Source organism: Eublepharis macularius, chromosome 10, assembly GCF_028583425.1.
Source record: "Eublepharis macularius isolate TG4126 chromosome 10, MPM_Emac_v1.0, whole genome shotgun sequence".
Lineage (NCBI taxonomy): Eukaryota > Metazoa > Chordata > Lepidosauria > Squamata > Eublepharidae > Eublepharis > Eublepharis macularius.
In genome coordinates, this window is record NC_072799.1 from 990,118 (window position 1) to 1,014,216 (window position 24,099).

The following is a 24,099-nucleotide window of genomic DNA, read 5'->3' on the forward strand; positions in this document are numbered from 1 at the left end:
TCTGCTCAGGATTGTGGGGGGGTGGGGGGTGGAATTTAGAGATCCTCTTGTGCTCACTGCAGTTTTGCTGTAGAAGAATTCACGTTGTGTCCCTTGGTTTCTGACAGAAAGAGCTTGAAAGCTCGCACCCTGGAAATCTTGTTGGTCTTTAAGGTGCCACTGGACTCAAATTCTTGTCTCTTTCCTCTGCACCCTCCCTCCAAACAGGGACCCTCCATCTGTACACCTGTTTGGAACATTAAGAAATGGTCCCAAGAAAAGCATTTCACTGGGTGATAGGAATGATGTGGTGAAGTTTTAGGGTAAAAGGGCACAATTGCAGAGTTTGGGGTTCAAAGCAGATGTGCGTGCCATTGTAAACACAAAGCAGAGCAATGCTGAATCCAACCCTTGGACCATCGAGGTCAGAATGGTCCACTCCAATTGGCAGCAACTATTTGAGTGGTTGTTGTGGGCTTTCCGGGCTGTATTGCCGTGGTCTTGGCATTGTAGTTCCTGACATTTCGCCAGCAGCTGTGGCAATACATCGACAATCCATCGAACTATTTGAGTCTTTAGCGTCTCCTGTGACCTGATGCGTTGAGCCAGACTGCCAGGGACTGAACTTGGGGCTTTCTGCATGCCAAACGGAAGCTTGCATGGGGACTCACAGCTTCTCACAACATCATTCTCCGTTTTCTCACAACAATCCTGCAAGGTAGGTTAGGCTGAGCAGATGTGACAGGCTCAAGGTTACCCATTGAGCTTCCATGGTGGAAGTGGAGATTTGAACCTGAGTCTCCCAGGATCCTCCTCCAACACCCTATCCACTACGACACACACTGGCTGTACCTCCAACTTGGCTTTTAGTTTTAGGAACAGGACAGGCAGAGTTGGGCCCAGGAGTGTTCACGAGAGACGCACTTTTCGAACCCGTTAGTGCTTGCTCCTCAGTGCCTCCAGTCTCAATGTTTGGGGATTTGTTGAAGGCCTGACGGGGGCAGAGAATGTATCTGAATTAACATGGGCCCGTGTAAGGGCTCTGGGAACTTTCCCTACACGGGTCCTGATCGTTTTTCCGGCTCTCACACCGAGGACTTTCCGAGTCAGTTGTGCCCTCCTCAAATCAGGTCTCCTGCTCTGCCGTTCTCAGTGGCCCCCTGCTGGAGAGTGGTCAGATTTGGGGTGCTCTGCGTCCCTTTCCCCTTCTCCCCCCTCGTCCTCCTCGGGCATGGATCCAGACTGGGCCACATTGCGGGAGGCATATGGCCCTTCCTGGAATGAGAACTTGCGGCTGGCGGTGGCGTCTTTCCCAGCGTAAAGAGGGGAAAGGTGTCCTTATTTATGTTTAACATTTGGGTGGTAATCTGTAATTAACTGTGGAAAAAGTTAAACACAAATTGGAGTTAGCGATCAGGTTGACACCAAAATCGGCCCGGATCCAGATCTGTCAGATTTGCTGAGAGCTGTCAGCAGAACCCAGTTTTGCTAGCTGTAAATGATAAACTGGAAGCTCTTGTCACAAAAGAAGAAGAAAAAAATGATTTTCAAATGTTACATTTTAATTTTAACATTTATGCCAATTGATCTGTGAAATGTAGTGACATAATTGGCAGCCTGCTCTCGCCGTCTGAGTCTGGAACGGAGCGTACAGTGGGCGGGCAGGGTGGGGGGCTGGGACTGCCCCCTCCCTCTTTGAGGTCCTTTCAGCCTTCACTGCCTGGCCGTGGCCGGGGGGGGGCAGGGAGCCTGTGCCTCCTCCCGAGCAAAGGGCTTAAGCCGTGCGTCCGCCTGGCTTAGCAGAGCGCAGAGACCAACGTGGCAGCCTGGAGAGCTGGTAGAGCAGGAAGCTGCTTGGGACGACTCCGAGCAGACAGGGAAGGCCCTCAGGCTGGGATGGGGGGGTGCTTTGCAGCCCCCCCCCAGCTCCAGGGGCTGGAATCATCTGTGCTGCAGCAGGAAGATCTGAGGCTGGGGGGGGGAATGGCCAGCACCTCTTAGGAAATGGTTTTGTGCCGTTCCATTGCAGTTTGGAGAGAGAAGAGCTGGAACTCAGGCGCTGAACAGCTTTGTGGCGGGTGGAAAGTAGCAGGGGAAGCATTTCCCAGTGCGAAAGTGCAGGAGGATGCAGGTGCCACCAGTTGGATTTCTGCCTGTTGTGCAGCTGTCAGGCAAACGAGTTTGCATTCTCTTTATAAGCAAGTAGGCCCGGGATCAGTTTAACCTGGTGGCTATTGCGCACGGTTGCCCCCGCCTGCCTCCCCCGGGCCTTCGAGAGTCAGGCCCCTCGCATCTCTAGGCTTCCTGACGCTTTCTTTGTGCAGCCATTTCTGGAGGTTTGGATTTTTTTCCCAGTTTGTTTTCTTCTTTAGTTTTTTTTTTCTGCTGCCAGTAATTAGCTGTATGTTCTTTGGCAGACTCCTGCCCATATGGAGAGCTTGCATTAAATGTGCCTCTTGCAGGCACAAAGCTCCTTCTACCCACCCCCTCCCCCTCCCCATGCTGGAGAGGCAGCTGCCTCCTCTTCATCCACAGCCTGGCCCTGTTCTCCTAGATTCTCTGTAGGACCTTGAGCCCCCCTCCCCCCCATGTATTTTCACCCAGCTGTTGGAGAGGGGTGGGTGTCTGCAGCCATCACCAGCTGATAGGGCTGCAGCCCCCCCCCCTCTCTTCACCCTTTGTGTGGCTCAGGAATGGCAGAAGCAGCAGCACTGGGGCGGGGCAGGGGGGAGCCTCAGCTTTCCAGCTAACACCTGTTGTTAACAGGAGGAGCTTTCATGTTCCCCCCTCTTGATCGCTTGGGGGATTGCATGGAACGTTTGCCTACCAGCACTGATAGGTGGGGGGAGAAGAAGGGCATAAGTCTTGAGAGCAGCCTTCCTTTTCCGACTGGAGGAGCCCATATGCCAGACCCTCTCCCCTCCAAGTTGGCAGTAGGGTGGGGTGCCTGGGTCACATTCAGATGAAGATGGGCGTGGTCAACAAATGGGGTGAAGCAGGGACAGCCAGCAGCAGAAGGAAGAAGCACCCCTGTTTGGGGAGGGGCTGCTCCTCGCCATGTGACTGCTCTTCCCTCCTCCTTTGGCCAGGGCTCAAGGGTGGGTGTGATGCCCCATGGGTAGGGGACCCATCCCCCCAAGGGATGTACCATCCCTGTTAAAGAGGAGTCAACGTTCAAGAGGTACTGGCCAGGAATGCCACCTGAGTGCTCCAGAGGCGTCGGGGGCCTCTGCCGACTCCGGAGAGCTCCGGCCAGGCTCACTGCTCTGCCTCCCTGTCCCGAGCTGGTCTCATCCAGATACTCCCCCCCCCCCCACACACACACCTGACCACCTTCAGCTGGGCCGTTTTATCCTCCTTCTGGATCCACCCAGTTCCTCCTTCCCTATGCCTACCCCCAAGCAGGTATTTTCTCTTAAGGAGACCTTTTGTCCTTGCATAAGTCTTTTCTGGTTATCTTTCCTGCCATCTGCACCTGCCTTGCCCTTACTGACCCCAGGGTGCCTCCTCCTGCCCCATTACATGGCAGCTGGTATGTTTAGGGCCGTGCCCGTGTGCCACCCGTTTTCCTCCAGGGCTCAGGTGTTCCGGGATGTGACAGCAGGCCACAAACCTGGCAGGCTATCGACCCTGCTGCACACACAAGCCCTGCCTGTGCAGGAGCCTCCCTTGGGTAGGAGGGGAAGTTGGGCAGGGGGAAGGGGTCGCCGGTCGGGTGGGCAACCTCCTCAGCATTGTCATCTTGAGAGAGCCACCATCCCTGCTCACACGAGGAGGGCCTTTCTTGGCCTCGGTGTTTCTCTTTGTGGTTGTTAGTGGAGATGAGAGCCCACCATTGACTGTTCTGTTGTCCCCCAGCAGTGGCCTGAGAAGTGGTTTGGGTCTGTCCTTCAGATCCACCTCTTGAGCAGATCAGCGAGCAGGAGGCAGCTGAAGCGGATTGCGGGGTTGTTATCCCAGGCAAATGACAGTCATGCAAAGAGACCCGAAGCTGGGCCAGTGCCTTGGTTCGCATTCGGTTTTCCTGCTTGTTGCTGGCCGTGACCGTGGCATGCAGACCAGCGATTAATAATCCCCGTTCTCCACGGACACTGGTACTGCCTGAGGCACACCTGCCGCAGCAATCCTTGTCCCTGAAACTTTCATGTTTTAGTTTTAAAACTATTTACTTACTTACTTACTTCACTCACAGAGACTCAAGGCAGATTACAAACCAATCACGTAGCATAAGATATCCAGTAAGCAATGTAACAGGCCAAGGATTACAGAATTCGAAAACTACACAAACAAAAAACTACTTAAGGCATGACATACCCTGTTGCAGAAAGCAGGTCACAAAGGCAGGAGACAAAGCAGTGAAACCAAGGCGATGCAGACGATGAACGCTGCAATGAACGGCAGTCCTGTTCCCCTATAAAAGCGCCTCCTGAGCTGTTCCGTTCTATTAATCCCTTTAGAATGTTCACCTTTATATAACAGGGCGCAACAATATCACTGGTAGCCCCCCCCCCTTGTTCATTCTTCCCTAAAATCCTTCTCTTCCTCTTCCAGGTTGTTGGCCTTCTCTTGCCGAATCAGACGTTGGCATCCACCGTCTTTTGGCAGGTGAGGATTCTGTGCCCCCGCAAAAGCCTCACGTCTGTTCTCGCTGCACGGAAAGCACCAGCTGGTCTCTGACCCGGCGCCTCGTAGGCGAAGTCTTCCTATATGGCAAAGGTCTCGACTTTGCTGGGAGTTGATGCATGCTGAGCGAGGAGGGCCGAGCCCTTTCCTCAGCACAGCCTCCGTCGCTTTACTCTCTCATTCTGGGCCCCCACCAAGGTTTTCTCTCCCTCCCTCTCTTGACTCCTCTCTGTTTCTTCCCCATTTCTCTCCTCTCAGTCTTGCTTCTCAGGTTCTGCCCAGCAGCTGGAGAGGAGCAGAGCAGCCCCATGGCAGTGCAGGGCCAGGTTTAGTGTGCAGGTGGCAGCCCAGGTCATGTCAGGGCCCAGGCAGAGGTAAGCACTACTACCGCTGTCTCAGCGGGACCAGCGAGCCCTTGCTGGGCCTCTGCCTGGTCAGCAGCTGGGCTGCGCAGGGACCCCTCCCCTCAGGAGGCCGTCCCTGGATGGCTGGAGAATAGGCCTGCTTCTGCTCCCCCCTGCCTTTCCCACAAGGACACCGGGGAAGAAAGCCAGAGCCAGGGGAGGGCAGGGCCCTTGGCTGTCCTGCTTGGGCAGCAAAATGCAGCTACGTTGCGTGGTGGGGGGGCTCCTAGTGGAGCTCAGTCGTGTGGCCACCCTGCGACCCGGGAAGGCAAAGCCTCCGAACCTGACGCCTGCAGACCTCCAGCAGCAGAAGCGAAGGATGTGGCTGAGGGCTTCCTTGCCGTGGGCCTGCAGCTCACCTCTCTGCCACTACAGCTCTGGGGAGGGGGCAACCAAGATGGCGTCCTTCAGAGCAGGGGCCAGGTGGTCTCAGGTTGGCTAGTCTGGCTTCTGCGACTCTTGCCCAGGGACTCTTGCGGCTGCTGAGATAACGCGGGGTGATGCTCCCCAGCTTTCTGGGCCAGTCGCTCAGCCTTGTGGAAACACGAGGAGGGGATCCTTGGAAACAAGATCTTCGGAGAGGCAAAATGCAAACTTTTCTAAACGAAGCTGGAAGAAGGGAGTGGACAGTGAATGATAGCGCCGGTAGTGTTTGTGGGCACGGAGGGTGTTTCAGAGAGGTTGTGATCTGCATCGTCCCAATGTAGATTTAATCTGTGCGTTGAAAGAAGAGAGCGGTGGGTGTTTAAGAATAATAATAGTAACATCAACAACAACAACAACATTCGATTTATACCGCCCTTCAGGACAACTTAACGCCCATTCAGAGCGGTTTACAAAGTATGTTATTATTATCCCCGCAACAATCACCCTGTGAGGCGGGTGCAGCTCTGAGAACTCTGAGAGAGCTGTGATGGGCCCAAGGTCACCCAGCTGGCTTCAAGCGGAGGAGTGGGGAATCAAACCCGGCTCTCCAGATTAGAGTCCCGCTGCTCTTAACCACTACACCAAACTGGCTCTTACGCTTCCGTGTGCGTAAGAAGGGAGTTGGAGAGCATGAGCCCAGTGGTCCAGGTCAGGTTTTGGAGGCTTTCTCTGTGGAACGTGGCAGCACCAGCAGCAGTGTCTTTGCTGGGTGGGACACTGCTGAGTTTGCCACTGAACTTAAAACGTTTGGGAGAGGAAGGGGGCATCATGCCCTCCTCCAGGGGAAGGGCTGGAACCACTCTGACATTGTTTAGTCCCCTCTCTGTGCTGGCAGCCTGGTCTTGGACAAGGGCAAAGCAGCAAAGTGGGAGGGTTCTTCAGAGACAACAGTGGGCCGTTCAGCTGCACACACTTCTGGTGGAGATGGGGATATTGTCATGGGGGAGGCTAACAAGACGGCAGCCTTGCAGCTTTGGAGGACCTGGGAGAGGAGGCCAAGGTGGTGGGAAGGCCAACCGTGGCTCTCCCTTGGGCTGGCCGGCACCCGTCTAGCTGGGGGGCGGGAGGAGAGGGAGTGGCCAGGGGCAGCAAGCATGGGGTCTGGGCAGGAGGTTTCCCTGCCAGTGCAGCAGCCTGTGCTTGTCGTAGTTTGCAGCAGAAGGCTCCCAGGCCGGCTGCTTCCTTTGCCGTTCTGCCCCTTGACCAGAGCTCCCATGTGCTCTCGACCAGCCCTTGCTCGGGCCCAGTGCCTTCCGATGCCTCTCTCCCTTTGGGGGCATTTCCCTCTTGCCAGCCAGCTTACCTTTCCTATGGGCCAGGTAGACCCCGTTGCCACTGGCACATGGCACGAGGGAGTGCCTGGCTGCCTCGGCACCGTGAGAGGACTGGCAAGGCCAAAGGAGCTCTGGCAGCGTGCCAGTGCCAGGAGCTGCCTGCTTCTGCCCCCCTTGTCCTCCTCAGCAGGTCCTGCCCTCTCTTTACCTGGCGTGGATAACAAAACTTCCCTTCCCTGTGGAAGACAGAACGGGGAGCGTTACTTTCCAGGGTGTTTGCAACAACCCTTCCTTTGCGGCGTGTGCGCAGCGGGGGCCTGCGTTTCCCTCTCGCTCAGCTGGCTGACGTTCCCTGTCCCCCCCCCCTTTTGTCTCGTCTTTAGTGGTTGAATCAGAGCCACAATGCCTGTGTCAACTATGCAAACCGAAACGCAACAAAGGTGAGTGGATGCCGTGTCTGACCCTGGCCCCTGCCCCTCCTTGGCCAGCCCTACAGCCAGTGTGTGGCTCTGTCTTCTCCTCCCAGGGGTTATGGTAGCAGAGCGGAGCCTCTGGCGGGGCTGTCCAGAATGTGGCTTGATCGGCCCACGCTCCAAAGATCGGGCGAGAAGGTCCCAGAGATGCCTTGGGAGTGTACCTGGGCTGCTCGTGCCATTGCCAAGATCGGCCGGTGGTCCTGGGGCAGCTGCCCTGCCAGCACCCCATGAGAACTTCCCCCTGTCTGCGAGGCAGCCCTGTTTTGCCATGCAGGGGGCAGAGGCTTCGAGTGGCAGTGCCATGCTTGTGCCTCCGCTGCTCTCCTTCTGGAGCACCTGCTTTGCCTGCAGACTGTCTTGGGCCCAGTGCGTTGCCTGTCCGGTTCCAGGAGCTCTGGCAGAAGAGCTGGAAAGGAGCCCAGTCTGGGGCCCAGAGAAGCGGTGCTAGTTGGAGTGGACTGTGAGCCTGGGCTCTATAGATCAATGGCCCGGCTCCGCAGGAGGCAGTGTTGTCTGCTTGGGACATGCTTGACTTTGCCTGAGCTGAGGGGTCTGGTGACTGTTTGGGGTGGGGTCTTGGGAGTCTTGATAGCATTGGGGGGTTAAAGAGTTTGCTGCCTGGCAGCTGATCCAAGGTGGGGGACCTTTTGCTCCTAATAACTTCGATTTGCAGCTGAACTGACATTTTCCTTTCCTCTCTGAAGCCTGCCCCGATGTCCAAGTTCATCCAGGGCTACCTGGGAGCCGTCATAAGTGCTGTCTCCATAGCAGTGGGTAACACTTTATATTTCCCTCTCTTCGTTCAGTGAGCATGTGCTCGGGATGCGACTTGCTTTCAGGACCTCCTCCTCTGCAAGTGGCTGCGCTCTTGGACTCCGGGCCTTGAAGAGCAGGCTGGCTCTCCGGGGGCCCCGTTTGCACAAGGGTGCCTGCTTTGCTGGGGCAGAGAGGCTCCTTTGCCATCAATATGTAATTTCTCTGAACTGTTGATGCCAATGCTGGTGTATGTGGTGCTGGAGAGAGGACTGTGATTAAGTTTCTCCAGCAGGTATTTATTCCATATCTCCTGGTACCAAAAGAGGGGTGGGGGGAGAGAGAAAAAGGGAGGAAGAAATAGCCTCTTTCTTTGTTCATCAGCTTCGGAGGCCTTGGACCTCATTATATGCTATTCTGTCAATTAGCAGCACCTCACCTCCCAGGGTGAGCCCATTAGGACTAGATGACCTGAAAACATGGGCCCTTCCCCACCCAGCAGTGGTCTGCCGAGATCTTGCATTAATTAAAACCAGTGCCCCCTCTGTGCTCGCAGCCTGGCGTTGGACACGGGCAAAGCAGCGAGCCCCGCAAGATTCTGAGGTCTGGGTGGATTGTTAGCTGAAACGATCCCCCAAACGTCACGATGCTTCAAGTAACATGAAGCATGGCTGGCCGGGACGTGGCCTGATGGCTTGGCACTTGGCTGACCTCCTACATATACTCAAGCAGTGGTGTCTTTCCTCCGTTTCTGAAAGCAACGCATGACCCCTCCTGCCCTCGCCCATTCGGGAGGTTTCCCACAACCACGCTTTCCCCTTGGCCTGCCTTTCTGTTTATTCTGGCCACCTCTTCTGATATCTGATGGCCCAGGAGGATCTCTGTGCAGACCAAAAAGCTCAGCCTGCAGCCAAAAGTCTTAGAAGGGGGCAGGATAGGGAGGCCGAGCCACTCCAGGCCCTGCTCTCTGTGCCTGGTTCATGCTGGAGTGCTAGCGGACTCCACCTGGCACTGCTCAGGAGGGCACTGCCTTCCTCTCGTAGAAGTGAAGGGCAGCATCTCATTGCTGTGGCTGGAGGCCAGAGGCTGTTCTCAGGGCACTGCGCAACTGGAGGCAAATCTTCCCCCTCCTGCTGGCCCAGGAGACTCGGCCTGGCTACTGTGCAGCTGTCCAGAGAAGAAGCACCATCTCTGGGGCCTGTATCCCCAGAGGCCACGGGCCCCACCCAGTAGCAGCTCTGGGAAGGCACCACTGCTGGGAGTGGGCCGAGGAAAAGTTGAACCCAGAAGCCTCCTTTGTGTCCAAATTCTGCCCACTGTGCTATCCTAACTTGCCTCACTGAATTCAGCAGCAACTGGGAAACTCCCAGTTTTAAGAGCCCAGCTTCCCTCTACAATAGAGCATCATTCTACTGAAACAACCCTCTATTTAATTTTTGTCTCAGAGCAGGAAGTGGACGGGTGACCATTGATGAGACTTTACTAGAAGAGGAGGAGGAGGCAGAAGCAGCTAAGGAAATAGCTGAGTGGCTGGAGATGGGGAAGGCTGAGAAGCAGCCTAGGCAGACCCTTGCCAGAGCTTCTGAATAAGATGGAAGAGGAGGTAGGGGAGGCTGAAGCCCCAAGGCGACCGTCTTGTGTGTTCCTCGTGGCAGAACAGCCCCAACGACTGAGCGCATGTGAGCGCTGCCCCTTCTTGCCCTCTGGGGTTAACCAGTGGCAGTCCAGTTCTCCACCTGGCATGTGCCACCCAGTTGCTGCCCCCCCCAGCCCTCAGAAGGGCTTCTGCTCCTTCTCTCTTGTACCCGCTGCCACCACTCGGCCTTTGTGGGAACTGCCCACGGAGTGGATCTAGGCAACCCTGTAAAGACTTGCCACTCTGAGCCTTGCCTTGTGCCCAGTCTCTTGCTACCCAGCACCTGGCTACTGCAGACTGTCTACTGGCCTTGTGCCCCACGGGGGTATCCGCCAATTGCCATCAGACCACCCCCTTCCCGTGGCACCTGTTTTAGAATGTGTGGTTGAGCCGTGGAGGTCTATGTGGCAAAAACATTTATTACAAAAGAAAAAATGCCCACACTAATCCTTTTAAGCACAGCACCAAAGCAAGCAAGGGATGTCAAAAGAAAAGGGTAAAAATGCAATTCCTCTGGCCCTCCCTCTTACGTGCCTAACTTGGACCTTCTGTTTAGGCAGGCTGTCCATCGTAGCAAGTTTCCGCCTTCTGAGAAGTCCTCCTCATACCTTCCATGGTTTAGGCCTTCAGCCACCCCATGGCCAGTGAACACCACCTGCAAGGAGCCAGCCCTCAGCTCCTTCAGCTTCCAGCCCAAGTCAGCCAAAGAGGTCCTCCTTTCTGCGCCAGGAGGTTTTATATTCTCCAGGTCAAAGAGGCAGCTCAGAGAGGCTTTTCCTAGAGGTTCCAAGAGGAATCCTCTCTGGTATTTTAGTCCTCCAAGCCTCTGCACCCCACCCCACCCTCCACACACACCTGGAAGGGTAAGCTTTTAGCAGAAAGTCTGGCCACATCTGCATGACTGAAGCTCAAGGCTTGGTGCGCCTTAGAAAGCATTTGACTTCTCCCCCCCATTCCTACCTGTTCTCAATTAAGAGATACCTTTTTAATGGCAGGGCGGGGGGTTCGATATGGTCCAAACTTACAAATAAAAGCATTTCTTCACATTCCTCTCCAGGGAGATGGGAGAAATGCCCCCTCTAGCACTCTTCTTCCTTACCACAGTCCCGCCTTTCCCATTCTATCCATTTCTGGCTGGGAAAGGTTCTCTTATTGATTTACTTTTCTTATAGTCTTGATTTCTCACTGGGACTCAAGGCCAATTATGTATTTATTTATTTATTTCGATTTTTATTCTGCCCTCTCCGCACAGGCAGGCTCAGGGCGGATTACAGTCAATAAAAACATTTCAATATAAATTGAATATACATTGAAATAAATAATAAATGAATTATTAATGAATTCATAAATGAAATGAAACGAATGAATACATAAATATACAATGAAATAATAATTAATATTTCCATAAAATTTACATTTAAACGGTTTAAAACAGCAAATTACAGATATACAGCAGATTACAGGATATAAACAGGGCAATAAGAGAGCCTAAGGCAACTAATGAACAATGCAATATGACTAAGATTTCAGAACTAGAGAACAGTATGAACAGCAAACTATCTAAAGCAAAGTGTCCTGTTACAAACCATGCAGAAAGTGGCTGACAGGGTCAGTCCCCAAGACTCCCTGGCCCAGTGGCAACAGCCTCCTGGAGCCCCCTTCTCAAGACGCGCATCTTAGGACTCGAGGAGAGTCTCCTTTGCCACAGGCCAGGAGCTCCGACCCTTCAAAGCCCGTTTGTGCTCGTCAGATCTTCACAGCAGCCCCTTCTGTTCAGACTTGGGCCCCTTAACCCTTTGTCCAGAGGAAAGACTTCTCAAGACTTGAGGCTGCTGATCTGGTGGGAAACGGGCACAAGCCCCAGTGGTTCTTTCCCAGGTATCCCTGGCTGAACACTTGGCTCCTTCTCCAAAAGAGCAGCTCACAGGCTGGGAGGAGACCTGCAAGAGTGTCCTGGGGGGGGGGGGGGAGAGGGGGAGAGTGGGGCCTGCTTGAAGCAGCCGGCAGCTCCCTCAGAAGAGATGTTAAGGAACTTTTGACCCACTCAAGGGCTTTTGAAAACAGCCACGGATGTGGCTTGTGCAGCTTGTTGTGCTGGAAACAGCCGTATTTAAAATTCCGCCATTGGTGCCTGACAGCACAGCAGGTGTGATTTGTTGAATGTGAGGGTGGCTCTGACCTGCACCCTCCTTCTCAGATGGCTGTTTTGGCTCTAAATGATGGCATGCCCCGACTCCCTGCAGGGGACGTGGCCTTCCCTTGAACACGGGGGGGCGGCCTTTTCTTCGTCTCAGATCTGTCCCACAGAGTGCAGAGGAAGGCAGGTGCAGCTTTACTTGGGAGGGGCCCAGCAGAAGCAGCCTTGGCCTGCTCTCCCCTTTCTCGTAGCCCCTCCTCCAGGTCCCCAAACTCCCCTACCGTGACCCGGACGCAGGTGGTGGTGCTTGTTCCTTACTGAAGCTCCTTCCTTGTCCTTGTGGATTGGCTGCCTGCTGTCTTTCGGGTCTCCTTCCCCACTGCTTTCCGCCAGCCTCTTCTCCCCCGCCCCCGCCCCATGCACACACACACAGTGACACCATTTTTCACCCTTCTGCCTAGGTAAAGGTGCCCTGCAGCTTTGCCTAATGCTTGCTCTCTCTCCTTGATAATTGTTTGCGAGCAGAGTGCCGTGGCTGTGTTGACAGCCCGTGAATTTGCTGCGATGGTCCGTAATCCGTTTGTGAGAGGGACCAGGTGGCCAGTCGCTGCCCTTGGCTGTCTCGGCCACTTAGCCCTGGGGAGGGGTGCTTGGATCTGAGCTGCAGAGGCCAGGCCAGCAGTCCCTCCCCCCCCCCCCTTTCCAGGACGAGGAGGGCAGTGCCTTCATTGGGCTTGCTCAGTTACGCGTGGCTTCAAGTGCGGAAGAGGGATTTGGAGGCCTGTGTTGGGAAACAGACAAATTCACTGCGAAGGTCTGCCTTGCAAGGAACACCGAAGGCTGCTTACATTACGCAGCCCCTGACCTGGGTTTGCCTTGGATTTGGCTCAGCAGCAGCAGCAGCAGCCAGCCCCACCTCCCGAATATGAGTGTCCTTCTATTGGACACATGTATGCCGAGAGGCATCCGTGGCGTTCACACTCTGCATTTTGGGGTGCACCTGTCCAGCACTGTAGACGTCCTCCTGGGTAGGTGTGAAGCAGTCCAGACTGTTAATGGCAGATTGTGGCAGGCTTTGCAGATTAGACTTGGACCTTGAGACTCTTCCTGGCTGGGCTCCTTCTCACCTGTGCCTGTTCTGGCCCCTGGAACTCCCTGCGACTCTCTTCCCCCTCTGCTTCTTTCCCCTGCAGGTGGGCCTTAATGTTCTGATTCAAAGAGCAAACCAGTTTACTCCAGCCACACGGCTCCTGATCCAGAGGTTTGTGCCATTCCCTGCTGTAGGTAAGAGAGTGTGTATTTCTCTCTAGTGTGGGCAGTGGAGCTGCATGGATGGGGTGGGGGGATGCGCTTGGCCATGTGATACGCTACTCCTTTCAAGTCTCAGCAGCAGGCTGGGAAATCAGCAGAGGATGCTGTTCCGGGGGGGGGGGGAGGGGAGGAGCAGCTCCCGCCCCCCCCCAGAAGCATGAGAGAGTGAGGGTTTGCTTTGCTGATGGCTGCCCTGTGGATCCCCTCCCCACCCACTGAGTCTAACCCATCCATCAAATAATGCAAAAATAAAACCGGAAGTGTGTGTGTGCCTTTAGCCCTATCCAGTCCAACCCCCTGCTGCTGATGACTGCAGCTCATGATGCCTGAGAGGAAGAGGAAAGGAAATCCAGAATTACTCTGTGCTTAAGCATGTGGGCGCCTGCAAACAGAAAGCCCCAAGAACCTGCCGGGACCCTGGCGGTGGAAGGCAGAGCACAGACTCTGTTCTGTGGGCTAGTTAATCATTTCTGTGGCGTTGGGACGTCCTGTGATCACAAAGCCCTAGTTAGTGCTGGGTGTTTCTGGATTGGAAGCAAGGGTTTTTTGCCTGTCATCCAGCCACTCTCCAGAGATTAGTGTCCCAAATAACATGATGTTTCAAAGCTGGGGCTCTGCCCCGATCTCAGCAAACTGTACCAAGGTAGGGAGGAAAATCTCTCACTCTCTCTCTCTCTCTCTCAGGTTGTTCTGTTCTCATGCCAAGGTGTTAAGAGGAGGAGGTTAAGCTGGTGTCAGGATTGATTGAGGGCCTGTAATTAATTTGTACAGCTCTTAATTAATTCTCTGGTTCTTCTTTTATTTGTGTACTGCCATGCTTAATTGTGTGCCAGGACTCTGGCTAATTGCTGCTTTGTTGTTTTGAGGGCTGGAATCTATTGGATCAGAGTCCTGGGCAAACCATTTAATTAAAGATCAGCTTTGTAGATTGGCTGGAAACCACCATCTGCTGGAATGGGATCGGCATGGCCCTGTCAGGGCACGATTTCGATGCTCCTCAGTCCAGGCAGATTCCTCACTGCTTGGTGGCAGCCATGGCTGTAACTGGCCCGGCCTGGAACGTCAGCTTCAGAGACGAAACGTCAGCCTTAAAAAGGGGCCCTTCGCCCTTTCTGAGGGACTCTTTGTCCTCCGTGGTGGAAGGAGGGTAGAGGAATCCAAAAGTGCCGGACAAGGAGAGGCAGGAATGGGGAGGGGACCTGTCCTTTGAAAGCCATGTGGGTTTTTTTTTAAGTGTGGCGTCCTGGTGTTCATGTGGCACATGCCTCGGACGTTTCCATGGAACACGTTTCGCTCAGAGTGTAAATTTGTGAAATTCACTCCTACAAGAAGCGGTGACGGCTATTCGTTTAGGTAGTTTAGGCCATTTGTTTAGGGAACTTGACATGTTCATGGAGGAGGAGGAGGAGGAGGAGGAGGGACCTGTGAGCCACGATGGAGAAAGGAAGTGTCCAGCATATTTTAAAAATACACACCAAGTGTTCTACATACCTGGTGCTTAACGCCTGTGAACACGGGCCCCAGTTGAACGTAAGTGGATAGAGGGCCTTGCGATGGGCTCAGGCTGGGACGAGTAATGGGGCACCCCCATTAAACAGTATTTGTCTGAAGCAACAGCTTAGTGGATTCTGGGCTACCTTGAGACGCACTGAGAAAGGCAGACTCTTAAGTACTATCAATAAATACATTCTACCTCCAAGCAATCGATATACATGTGCTCAGAAGGAACAAACTGGCATATCTGATTCAGTTCTGCTGGTCTCACGGCTGCCATCCTGACATGCTGTGTTTTCTCCTGTCCTTCCCCTACAGCCAGTGCCAATATTTGCAATGTGGTCCTGATGAGACATACAGAACTGGAGGAAGGTATCAACGTCCTGGATGGCAACGGAAACGTCGTTGGGTCTTCCAGAATTGCTGCCAGACATGTACGTGACTGTGGAGTTTCTCTGTCTGCCACGGCACCATAATGGCTTGGGTGCAGGGACTGGCCATGTGGCACTCTGAGGCCACAGGGGAAATGGTGACTGACGCCTGTGCGACTAGCCCACAGGGTGGCTCTGGCCAGCAAATGGAAATTCTCGGCCTTACGTAGTTTAGGGATTCTTGTATTTCGAATAGCCAGATGCTTGGCTCAGCAGGCGACCCCTGGGGGGCAAAAGTCACGGGTGTGTGCGCTATGCATTCAACTCCCGGTTCTCATGTGATCAAGGCTGCTGACCTGGAGAAGCTGAGAGAGGCAGAGAGGGATGCTAATAAGGCTTCCAGGGACCTACAAGAACCTAGAGGTCCCTTGCTGATGGGGCCTCTGCTATCATGGGGGTGAAGAAGTGCTTCCTGATCTGGGCGCGGGTCTAGCTCAGAGATCGGGGGTCTTAATGCTTGTGTACAGATGAGGTGGTGCTGTCAGATGGACCAGGTTAGATTTGTTACACCCTAGGACACACTGGTCAAACTGTCCCTGGTCAAAAGAAATGGGTTCTTCTTGAACTGAAATGGAGCCAGGTTGGTGGGTCTTAATATCAAAATGGTTGCAGAATGGCTTTCAAATTGATTCCAGGGGAAAGCCAGCAGGAGCTGGAAAGTATCTTTCTCAGGGTGGCTGGGGTATATGTTGCAGGTGTGCTAAAGGGGAACAAGCCAGAGCTTGGCCATGAACATACAGTGGGAAATGGCAACCTTTTCAGGGAACCAAAGGATGAGATGGGAAACATAAATGCCAAGGATCCCTGGAGAAGGAGGTAATACAGTATTCATATGCCAGTGCTACTACATGTTTGGAGCCAAGATGGGAGAGCCTGGAGTGCTTGGCGATGAATGAGAACCTCAACACAGCGGGCATTTCAGAATCCTGGTGGGGTGGGGAAACTAAGTGGGAGATGAACAGAAGGGACACAGAAGGAAATATGGGGGTCATTTCAAAGTAGGCAGAAGCCAGAACACGTAAGAAGAGGATTAAACTCTTCTCACAGAACCCCTGTGGGTAGAGATGCCAGGCCCAAAAGGTAATTGCCTCCCAACACACTAGACCTGTGAGGGCGATCTTGAAATATGGATGGTGATCTGAGCAGGAAATGCTGCAACAGGTATGGCTTCAACTACCTCCACTCCCCATTAACTGGGCAAATGAAAGTTCTGGTTGCGACCAAGAGACAAAATATCTAGATCTCATAAACAGTCGTCATGGAACCAGCTAAAGTAGAGATAGGCTTGGGCTTGATCCTGTGGTGCTTAGGACCTAGTGTGAGATGTGAGCACTGCTGAACCAGGCGGAGAAAATGCTATGGAGTTCAGTGGTTGGGTGCATGGAAGGTGCAGCATGGCCACATTTGATTACAAAGGAGGGAACTTCTTCCCAAAAAAGAGGGGTTGGTTGCAAGGGAAAGCAAAGAGAAACTGGGAAGCTACTGAAAGGTAAAATACCTGATGCTCTGATAGAATGTATCCCACCGATTAGGAAAGGTATCACCCAATATAAGAAGACCAGCAAGGTGCAAAAAGCAAGATTAAAAGGCTTCTTTTCCAAAGGAGCTGAATGAGGTGGAGTTTAGGCTCTGGCAGAAGAGAGGCAAACTGATGGGAAAGCAGGCAAAGCCAGAATGTGCAGAGCATGCTGCCCCAAAGCAGTAAGACACACCGTAAGGATCTCTCTAGATGTATCGGATAGCCCAACAAGGAGGCAGTGGAGCCACTGGATGACAAAGGAGTAGAAGGATTGCTGAAGGAAGACAAGGAGATGGCAGAGGAGCTGACCAAATTCTCTGTGTTTATCATCCGTGTTTGTCATCACTGGGGTGGGTAGTTACCCACCTGGGAGCTTTTATTTTCAGCTAAAAAGAAGGAACTCAGATGACGGTGACAAGAGATGAAATTCTAAGGCCAATGGCAAAGTTAAAACCTAGCAGGTCACGGAATCTGAATGGTGTACTCCTAACGGTTCTTAAGGAACTAAGGTGTGAAATTCTTGATCTCTGAGCAATAGTATACATTCCTACCGGAGTACTGGAGAGTAGCCAGCATAACACAAGGGTTTTTTAAAAAGGCATCTTGAGAATTTATAGGCCAGTCAGTGTAACATCTGCTTGGTATAAATTGGTGGAAATATTTGAGAATCCTGCCTCACCAACCATTTGATGAACTACTACTACTACTACTACTACTACTACTACTACTACTACTACTACTACTACTACTACTACTATATATATATTATTATTATTATTATTATTATTATTATTATTATGTGGCAAAGGTGACTGGGTATACATGATATACTTTGATTTCCAAAACACTTTTGGCACAGTTCCTCGCCATAGATCAGAGGCAGCTTGACGGCACGTAACACACACACCTCGCCAGAGACTCCTAAATAAACCCTGTGGTCTTGGGGTAGGAAGGCGAGTCCTCTTGTGGACTAGAACTGGATAAAGGACAAGAAACAGAGAGTAAATGGACTTTTTCACTATTATTATTATTAGCTAGCATTATTTAAATTATTTATTAGACACCTTTCTGCCATGCAGGAACTCAAAGCAGCTTAAAAGAGAAATAAAATAAAAATAATAAAAATACATTCCCCCCCCCGAATTTAAAAACAATTTAAGAGTGCAAGAAAACGTAAGTTAATGAAAAGCAGTCCTAAATAACAGGGTCTTCAGGTGCCTCTTAAAGTCGACAGAGGGGGCCATGCACAATCCCCTAAGGAAGCTGTTCCATAATCCTGGGGCAGCCACCGAAAGGCCCTTGCTTGTGTGCCCATCGCATGAGCTGCTTTTGTTCAGTGGGACAGTCGGGAGGGCCTCTTCCCTGGACAGGAACATAGCAGAGAAAACAGGCCTTCAGATACCCTGGTCCCAGGCCATGGAGGCCTTTAAAAGGCAAAACCAACACTTTGAACTAAGCCCAGGAGCAGAGCAGTGGCCAGTGGAATTGCTGTGGCATCAGGAAAACATGCTCCCCATAGCTGGCCTCAACCAGCAGTCTAGCGGCCGCATTCTGCACTAGCTGCAGCTTCTGAACACTCTTCAAGGGTCGCCCCAAGTACAGTGCATAGCAACAGTACAGTCTAGGTGTGACTGAGGCATGGATCACTGTGGCCTGATCAGACTGAGCCAGGAATGGGTGCAGCTCATGCCCCAGCTGAAGCTGGGCAAAAGCACTCTGACCCACAGCAGCCGCCTGGTTTTCCAAGGTGACGGCTGTGTCGAGCAACACTCCCAAGCTGCAAACCAGACTTCTCAAGGGAGTTATAACTGTGTCCCAAACAGGAGAGATCTCAAGTTCCTGGTCTGCCTCTCGACTGACCCAGAGGAGCTCAGCCTTGTCAGGGTTCAGCTTCAGCTTGTTCTCCCTCATCCGGCGATGGAGAAATGTAAACAGTGGGGTCTGCAGGGAATCTGTATTGGGATCATCACTGTTTAATTAATTCATAAATGATCTGTAATAGAGGTTGCGTCAGGTCCGACAGTAAGTCAAATAAGGTTAAGTGTGAATAAGTGTAAGTTGATGCACACTGGAGCAAAAAATCCTAATTTTCAATGAAATCTGAAGTGTCCAAAACAGGGGGAAAGATCTTGGAGTTGGAGTGGATAGCTCAGCGAAAATGTAGGTTCACTGTGTTGCAGTCGTGAAAAAGGCAAATTTTATTTTATTTACTTCATTTATAATTCACCTATTTCACTGAGATAGACTCAAGCAGAAGATATAACAGTGCAGTAGGACAAGGACAGCTGAGGCAAGCGCAGTCTTGTCAGATCTTGGAAGCTAAGCAGGGTCAGCCTTGGTTAGTAATTGGGTAGAAGACCTCCAACGAAGACCAGGGTTGCTATGCAGAGGCAGGCAATGGCCAACCACCTCTGAATGTCTTTTGCCTTGAAAACCCCAGCAGGGATTGCTGTAAGTCGGCTACAACTTGCAGCACTTTCCACCATCACCAAGATAATGATCACAGAACTGGACAACAATGCCAGCAAACAAACAAACAGGAAGTGTTTAAGGCTGAGATGCCGTAATATAGAGAGCAAGTAACAAAGGAAGAAGACAGGGCAGGAAAAGGAAGGTGGTGCATACAATGAGTCTTATTCCCTTATCAAAGTGATCTTCTGAACTGTTCCCTTTACTGCAATTCTGATCCCTCCTGGACTTTTGTGTTTTGCATGCTCTACAACATGATGGCAGCGTGGGGACCTTCCTGACTCCTCAGGCAGGCAGTTCCACAAGGTGGGAGCCACCACAGAGAATGTGTGGGAGCGGGCAGTTGCCATCTTTACCGGTGTGCAGGCTGGCCTTTTCAAAAGGATTTGCTCAGATGAGCGAAGCTGTCATGGTGGGACATCGCAGGAGAGGCAGTCCTGCATATGTTACTACTCCGGGGGAGCACACGTGTGTGGCCATTCACACATTCACCCCCAGCTCTTGGTCCCTGAGTCTTTGTATACACAGATTGAAGATCGGCGCAGTGTTTTCCCATAAAAAAGGGTTGGCTCTTATTAACCACAAATAAATAGAATGAAGGCAAGACAGAATGGAAATGTAAAAGGCAGTTGGCAATCAAAACATTGGTGAGTCATAGCATAATACTATAAATATCTACTTTGGCAAGTCCTAATTAAACAATTACTAAAATCTTTGGTTAAGATGCCAAGTGATGTCTCACTCGTGGGTAGTTCATGAGAGCGCTGCATGGATGTGTGTGTCTCTGAAGAGCATGAGAGAAGGAAGGCTAAAAGAAAGGGGGGCAAATGAAAATCAGGGGGGGGAGGGCTGTGCCGGAGAGGGGGATGAAAAGGGGTCAGGCAGGGGCCAGAGAACCAGAGGACTCTGGGGGGCCCTGTGGCAGGGGCCCGGAGCAGTGTCAGTGCCGTGGGGAGAAAGAGTTTGGGGGTTAGGGGCCATAGTGAGAGAAAGAGTGAGAGTCTAAGAAAGAGAGAGAAGGGAGATCATAGCTACCTGTCTTGGAGAAGGCATTTTGTCTCCTTAGCGGCAAAGGGAGGCTAAGATGGAAAAAAATTCACCTGTTTTGTGGCCACAATTTTGCGGCTACCTTATTCACCTAATTCCCTGTCTTTGTATATGTATGTCCTGTAATAGTGGATTCAAATTAAATGTGGTTTTTCGCTAGTTGAAGGCCGAGATGTCATAAGAAACTTACTTCTGTTCCTAATACTTGTTTGTGGCAAAAAGCCTATAGTTGACAGGAGATGGTCTTGATATTGGGATTAACTAAAACAGAATGCCTAAAAATTTGCTTACAGTAAGGGATTCAGGAGAGGAGCTTTTGCCCTTATAATTATCTCAGGAAGGAAACCAGTTGGTTCTCTTAATGGAGTTAGGTATTGTCTTAGGAATCACAGAGGACTTGAAGGGATTTTTGTCTGGCCATTTTTATATGGCTGGAATCTGAAATGATCTTAGCAAGTCAGGGTTGTTTGCTTTTGGGATGAACTTGATTGACAGCGAACTGAGAAACCTTGTTTTGCATTCTAATGAATTTTGCGGGAGGGTAACCTTCCCTGGAAACCCCCCAGGTGACCCAGCGTGGGATGAACGACCATCTCCCACTCTGGTCCTGCCACTTACAAACATTTTTTTTCTCACCATCCCTGGCCCAGAAGTGTCATTTCTCTTGCCATCTCAACACCACCAGGGAAAGTGGCTCAGCCCTGCTGCAGAAACGATGGCCTTCAAAGTCAAGGACATGCTTTGCAGGGACATTATTGAACCATCTTTTAGTGCCTGGTGAAGACCTGTTGTATTAATCCCAAAACCAGATGGAAGCATCCAGTTTTGCCTGGACTACAAGGAAATCAATAAGACTACACAGTTTGATGCCTACCCCAAGCCCAGGGCAGAGGTCCTGACAGATTAGCTGGGTACTGTGCAATACCTTATGGCCCTGGACCCAATGATGGGGTACTGACAAGTACCTGTGGCCCTGGAGAAGGGGAAGAAAATGGCATATGCCACACCACAGGGCCACTTTCAATTCAAAGTGATACCCTTTGGGCTCTGTGGAGCTGCTACATCCTTCCAGCAGCTTGTTGACAAAGTGTTGTCCCAGTGCCAAAGGTTCATTCTCACCTGTATTGATGATATCATCAGCTTTAGCCCTGACTGGCCCTCGCATATATGACATCTGCAGAGTGTGCTGTGAGTCTCTGTTAACACTGGCTTGTAGGTAACCTGGGGAAAAGCCGGGCAGGGTTTCAGGAACTTAAATATCTGGATTTCCGTGTAGGATATTGCATATGAAACCCCTGCCTGATAAGGTGGCCACCTTGGAAAATAGTGCATGGCCAATGACCAGAAAACAGATGTGACACTTCCCGGGCCTAGTGGGGTGCTACAGCAAGTTAATACCCCATGTTGCCACTATTCTTTCTGTGAAAGGGTTAACCAAGCGCAACCACATGGACTCCAGACCAGCAGCATGTATCCCAGAAAGTAAGGGCAGCTTTGTCAGGGAGATGACGGCTGCTCTTGCTCTTTTGCTGTTCATAGGAATACTGTCTGGGGCAACAGATTGGTTCTCTAATCTGGAGAGCCGGGTTTGATTCCCCACTCCTCTGCTTGAAGCCAGCTGGGTGACCTTGGGTCAGTCACAGCTCTTTCAGAGCTCTCTCAGCCCCACCCATCTCACAGGGTGATTGTTGTGGGGATGATAATAAACTGCTCTGAGTGGGCGTTAAGTTGTCCTGAAGGGCAGTATATAAATCGAATGTTGTTAATAACAACAACAACAATAATATGCCATCATGTGCCAGCAGTGCCCTTCTGCTATCCACATTGGACAACGTGTCAGTCCCTATGTGAGAGAATCAATGAACACCAATCTGACATAAGAGACAGCAATACTCAGAAACCAGAAACCTGGTGATGGTGTTGCAGATCTCAAAGTCACTGTTCTACCAAAAAAATAATTCAAAGAGGATATAGTGCTGAAGTGCTGAATTAGAATTCCTCAAGAAGTTAAATGCAGTCTCTCGTCCTGGCATATACAGAAGCCTGGGTTTTCTTACTCTCTGTAAGGGGAATGCATTCAGATATACCTGTGACAAAATTAAACCTGAAGTTAGCTGTTTCAGGTTGGCACAGAGATATCTGAAATTACCCCAAACACTCCAGGAATAAACATTTACATCTTGGGATTCTGGGCCTGGCCCGTCATCCCTTTAAACTTTAAAAGGCTGTTGTTTTTATGGGAAGATCTGGCCTCTGAACTCCAGAGTTCAGGTGTACCTATCCACACAGAAAATAATGGCAAATCTGTTGCTCCAGGCAGTGTTCCTACAAACAGAAGAAGAGCAAGAGCAGCCGTCATCTCCCTGAAGTGGCCAGTACAGTTCAGGAATGCCCCAAGAGCGTTCTATAAATGTTGAGCTCCTTGCAAATGGTGTCCCTGGGCTTTTCAGAATAGGAGATGGCCGCAAAGACCTGTGCAAGCTAAGCAAGGTCAGCTAAGCCTTTGAAGTGACTCCTGGCATTCTTTTTCTCAGGCACTGCTAGAGACAGCCCTAACCAGAGTGGTCTTGCCCATGCCGATACTGGTGCTACCTCCAATAATCATCTCTCTGCTGGAAAAGTAAGTGTTGAGCCATTGCTCTTTGGGGTGGGTAGCAAAGAGGGAGGGAGGAGCTCTCCATACATGGCAGTCGTGTGATCCTTAACAGCGGCAAAATATATCCTGTTTATAAAATCTGTTCAGGTGTTTTTTGGCATAAGACACCGCCTATTACTTATTTTCTGCTGGTTGTCCCTTGCAAGTAAGAGCAGCAAAATTGAGCGTGGGGTTGGTCAGTGGATCTTCCATCCGCTCATCTTTTCTGACCATCTGGGCCAGTTATTCTGTCTCCCCGCTATTTAAACTGATCGGTTTTAATGCCTGTCTGTCAACCACATTTTTAGCCCACCTTCCTCCAAGGAGTTCAGAGTGGTTTATAGGATTATCCCTCTCCCCACTGTATCCTGGCAGCAACCCTGTGAGGTAGATCAGGATGTCAGAGTGACTGGCCCAAGGCCATCCCGTGAGCTTCAAGGCTGAGTAGGGATTTGAACCCGGGTCTCGGACCCTCTATGCCACACAGCTCTTTAGTTCTAATTTAGATAGATTTCTCAAAAGTATTCAAAATCTTAAAAGATCATAATTGCAACAAGAAAACTACACAGAATCAACAAAAGAGATGAAAACTGGCAACAGAAAGAGAACAGCAGCTGCATACGCCGAATGAGCGGACGTGGGACCCTTCCCAAGTGCCCCACCTGTCCTTGCTGCCTAAACATCACCAGGGGTGGAGAGGGGCAAGCCTCTCGGGGAGGGAAAGCATTCTGCACTTTCAGTGTGGAGTGAGCCTGCCCCATGTTGGCAGCCATGGTCTCTTGCACAGATCAGCATCTGGAGGGAAGATCTTGCAGTGCAAGCGGGAGCAATGTTTTAGGAGATGCCTGTGCTTCGGAAATGGAGAAGGCAAGGTGTGTGTGGTGGTCTTTCTAAGTTCTAATTCACCTTTCCTGGCAAGGAAGTCCACATATATGTCTGGGATTGGGAAAGGGAGTCAGGAGGGACCAAAGAGACCACTGCTTTGCAGAGCACACTGGTGGGATTTCCCCTCCAAGGCTGGTGGTGGTGGCAGCTTCCATGGCTCTAAAGAGGGGCACGTTAAAGCCATGGAGAAGGGAGGGGCCTATTTGCGGGCAGCTCTTGACCTTGCTGGTTGAGTGGAGTTTGGGGGGCAAGATATCCCTGCATGCCAGTTGGGGAGGCAGCAGTCCGCAGCCTGCTTGTGGACTTCCAGGAAGCCTCAGGCCGGCCGCTGTGGGTCAGGAGGGGCTGGGCTGGCAGGCCTCTGCTCTGGCTAAGGAAGGCTCTTCAGCTATTCTACAGTGAACTAAGCAGCCAGCCAAGCAAAGCTGCGCAGTCTTTTTGCATTATCGACAGGTAAGACAAGAGGTTCCTTAGTTTAAAAGAGCAAATAAATGGCCGTTAGAAATTGTTCTTTTAACGTATGTCCTTCCAAAATGAGTCTTCTTAATTAACTGACTGTCAGAAATTTGAAATTGGCAGAAACAACTATCCAAAACAAGG

At 51.5% G+C, this 24,099-nt stretch overlaps 1 protein-coding gene across 1 annotated transcript in view; it reads left to right on the top strand.

Annotated features, from left to right (window-relative positions):
• Nucleotides 1–24,099, top strand: part of SFXN5 (sideroflexin 5) — a 126,881-nt gene that overhangs the window by 69,455 nt on the left and 33,327 nt on the right. The window contains exons 7-12 of the mRNA XM_054990062.1: nt 4,531–4,584; nt 7,090–7,146; nt 7,887–7,952; nt 12,902–12,992; nt 14,832–14,947; nt 22,514–22,599. Of these exons, the coding sequence (XP_054846037.1) occupies nt 4,531–4,584; nt 7,090–7,146; nt 7,887–7,952; nt 12,902–12,992; nt 14,832–14,947; nt 22,514–22,599 (470 nt within the window). The remainder of the gene's footprint in view (nt 1–4,530; nt 4,585–7,089; nt 7,147–7,886; nt 7,953–12,901; nt 12,993–14,831; nt 14,948–22,513; nt 22,600–24,099) is intronic.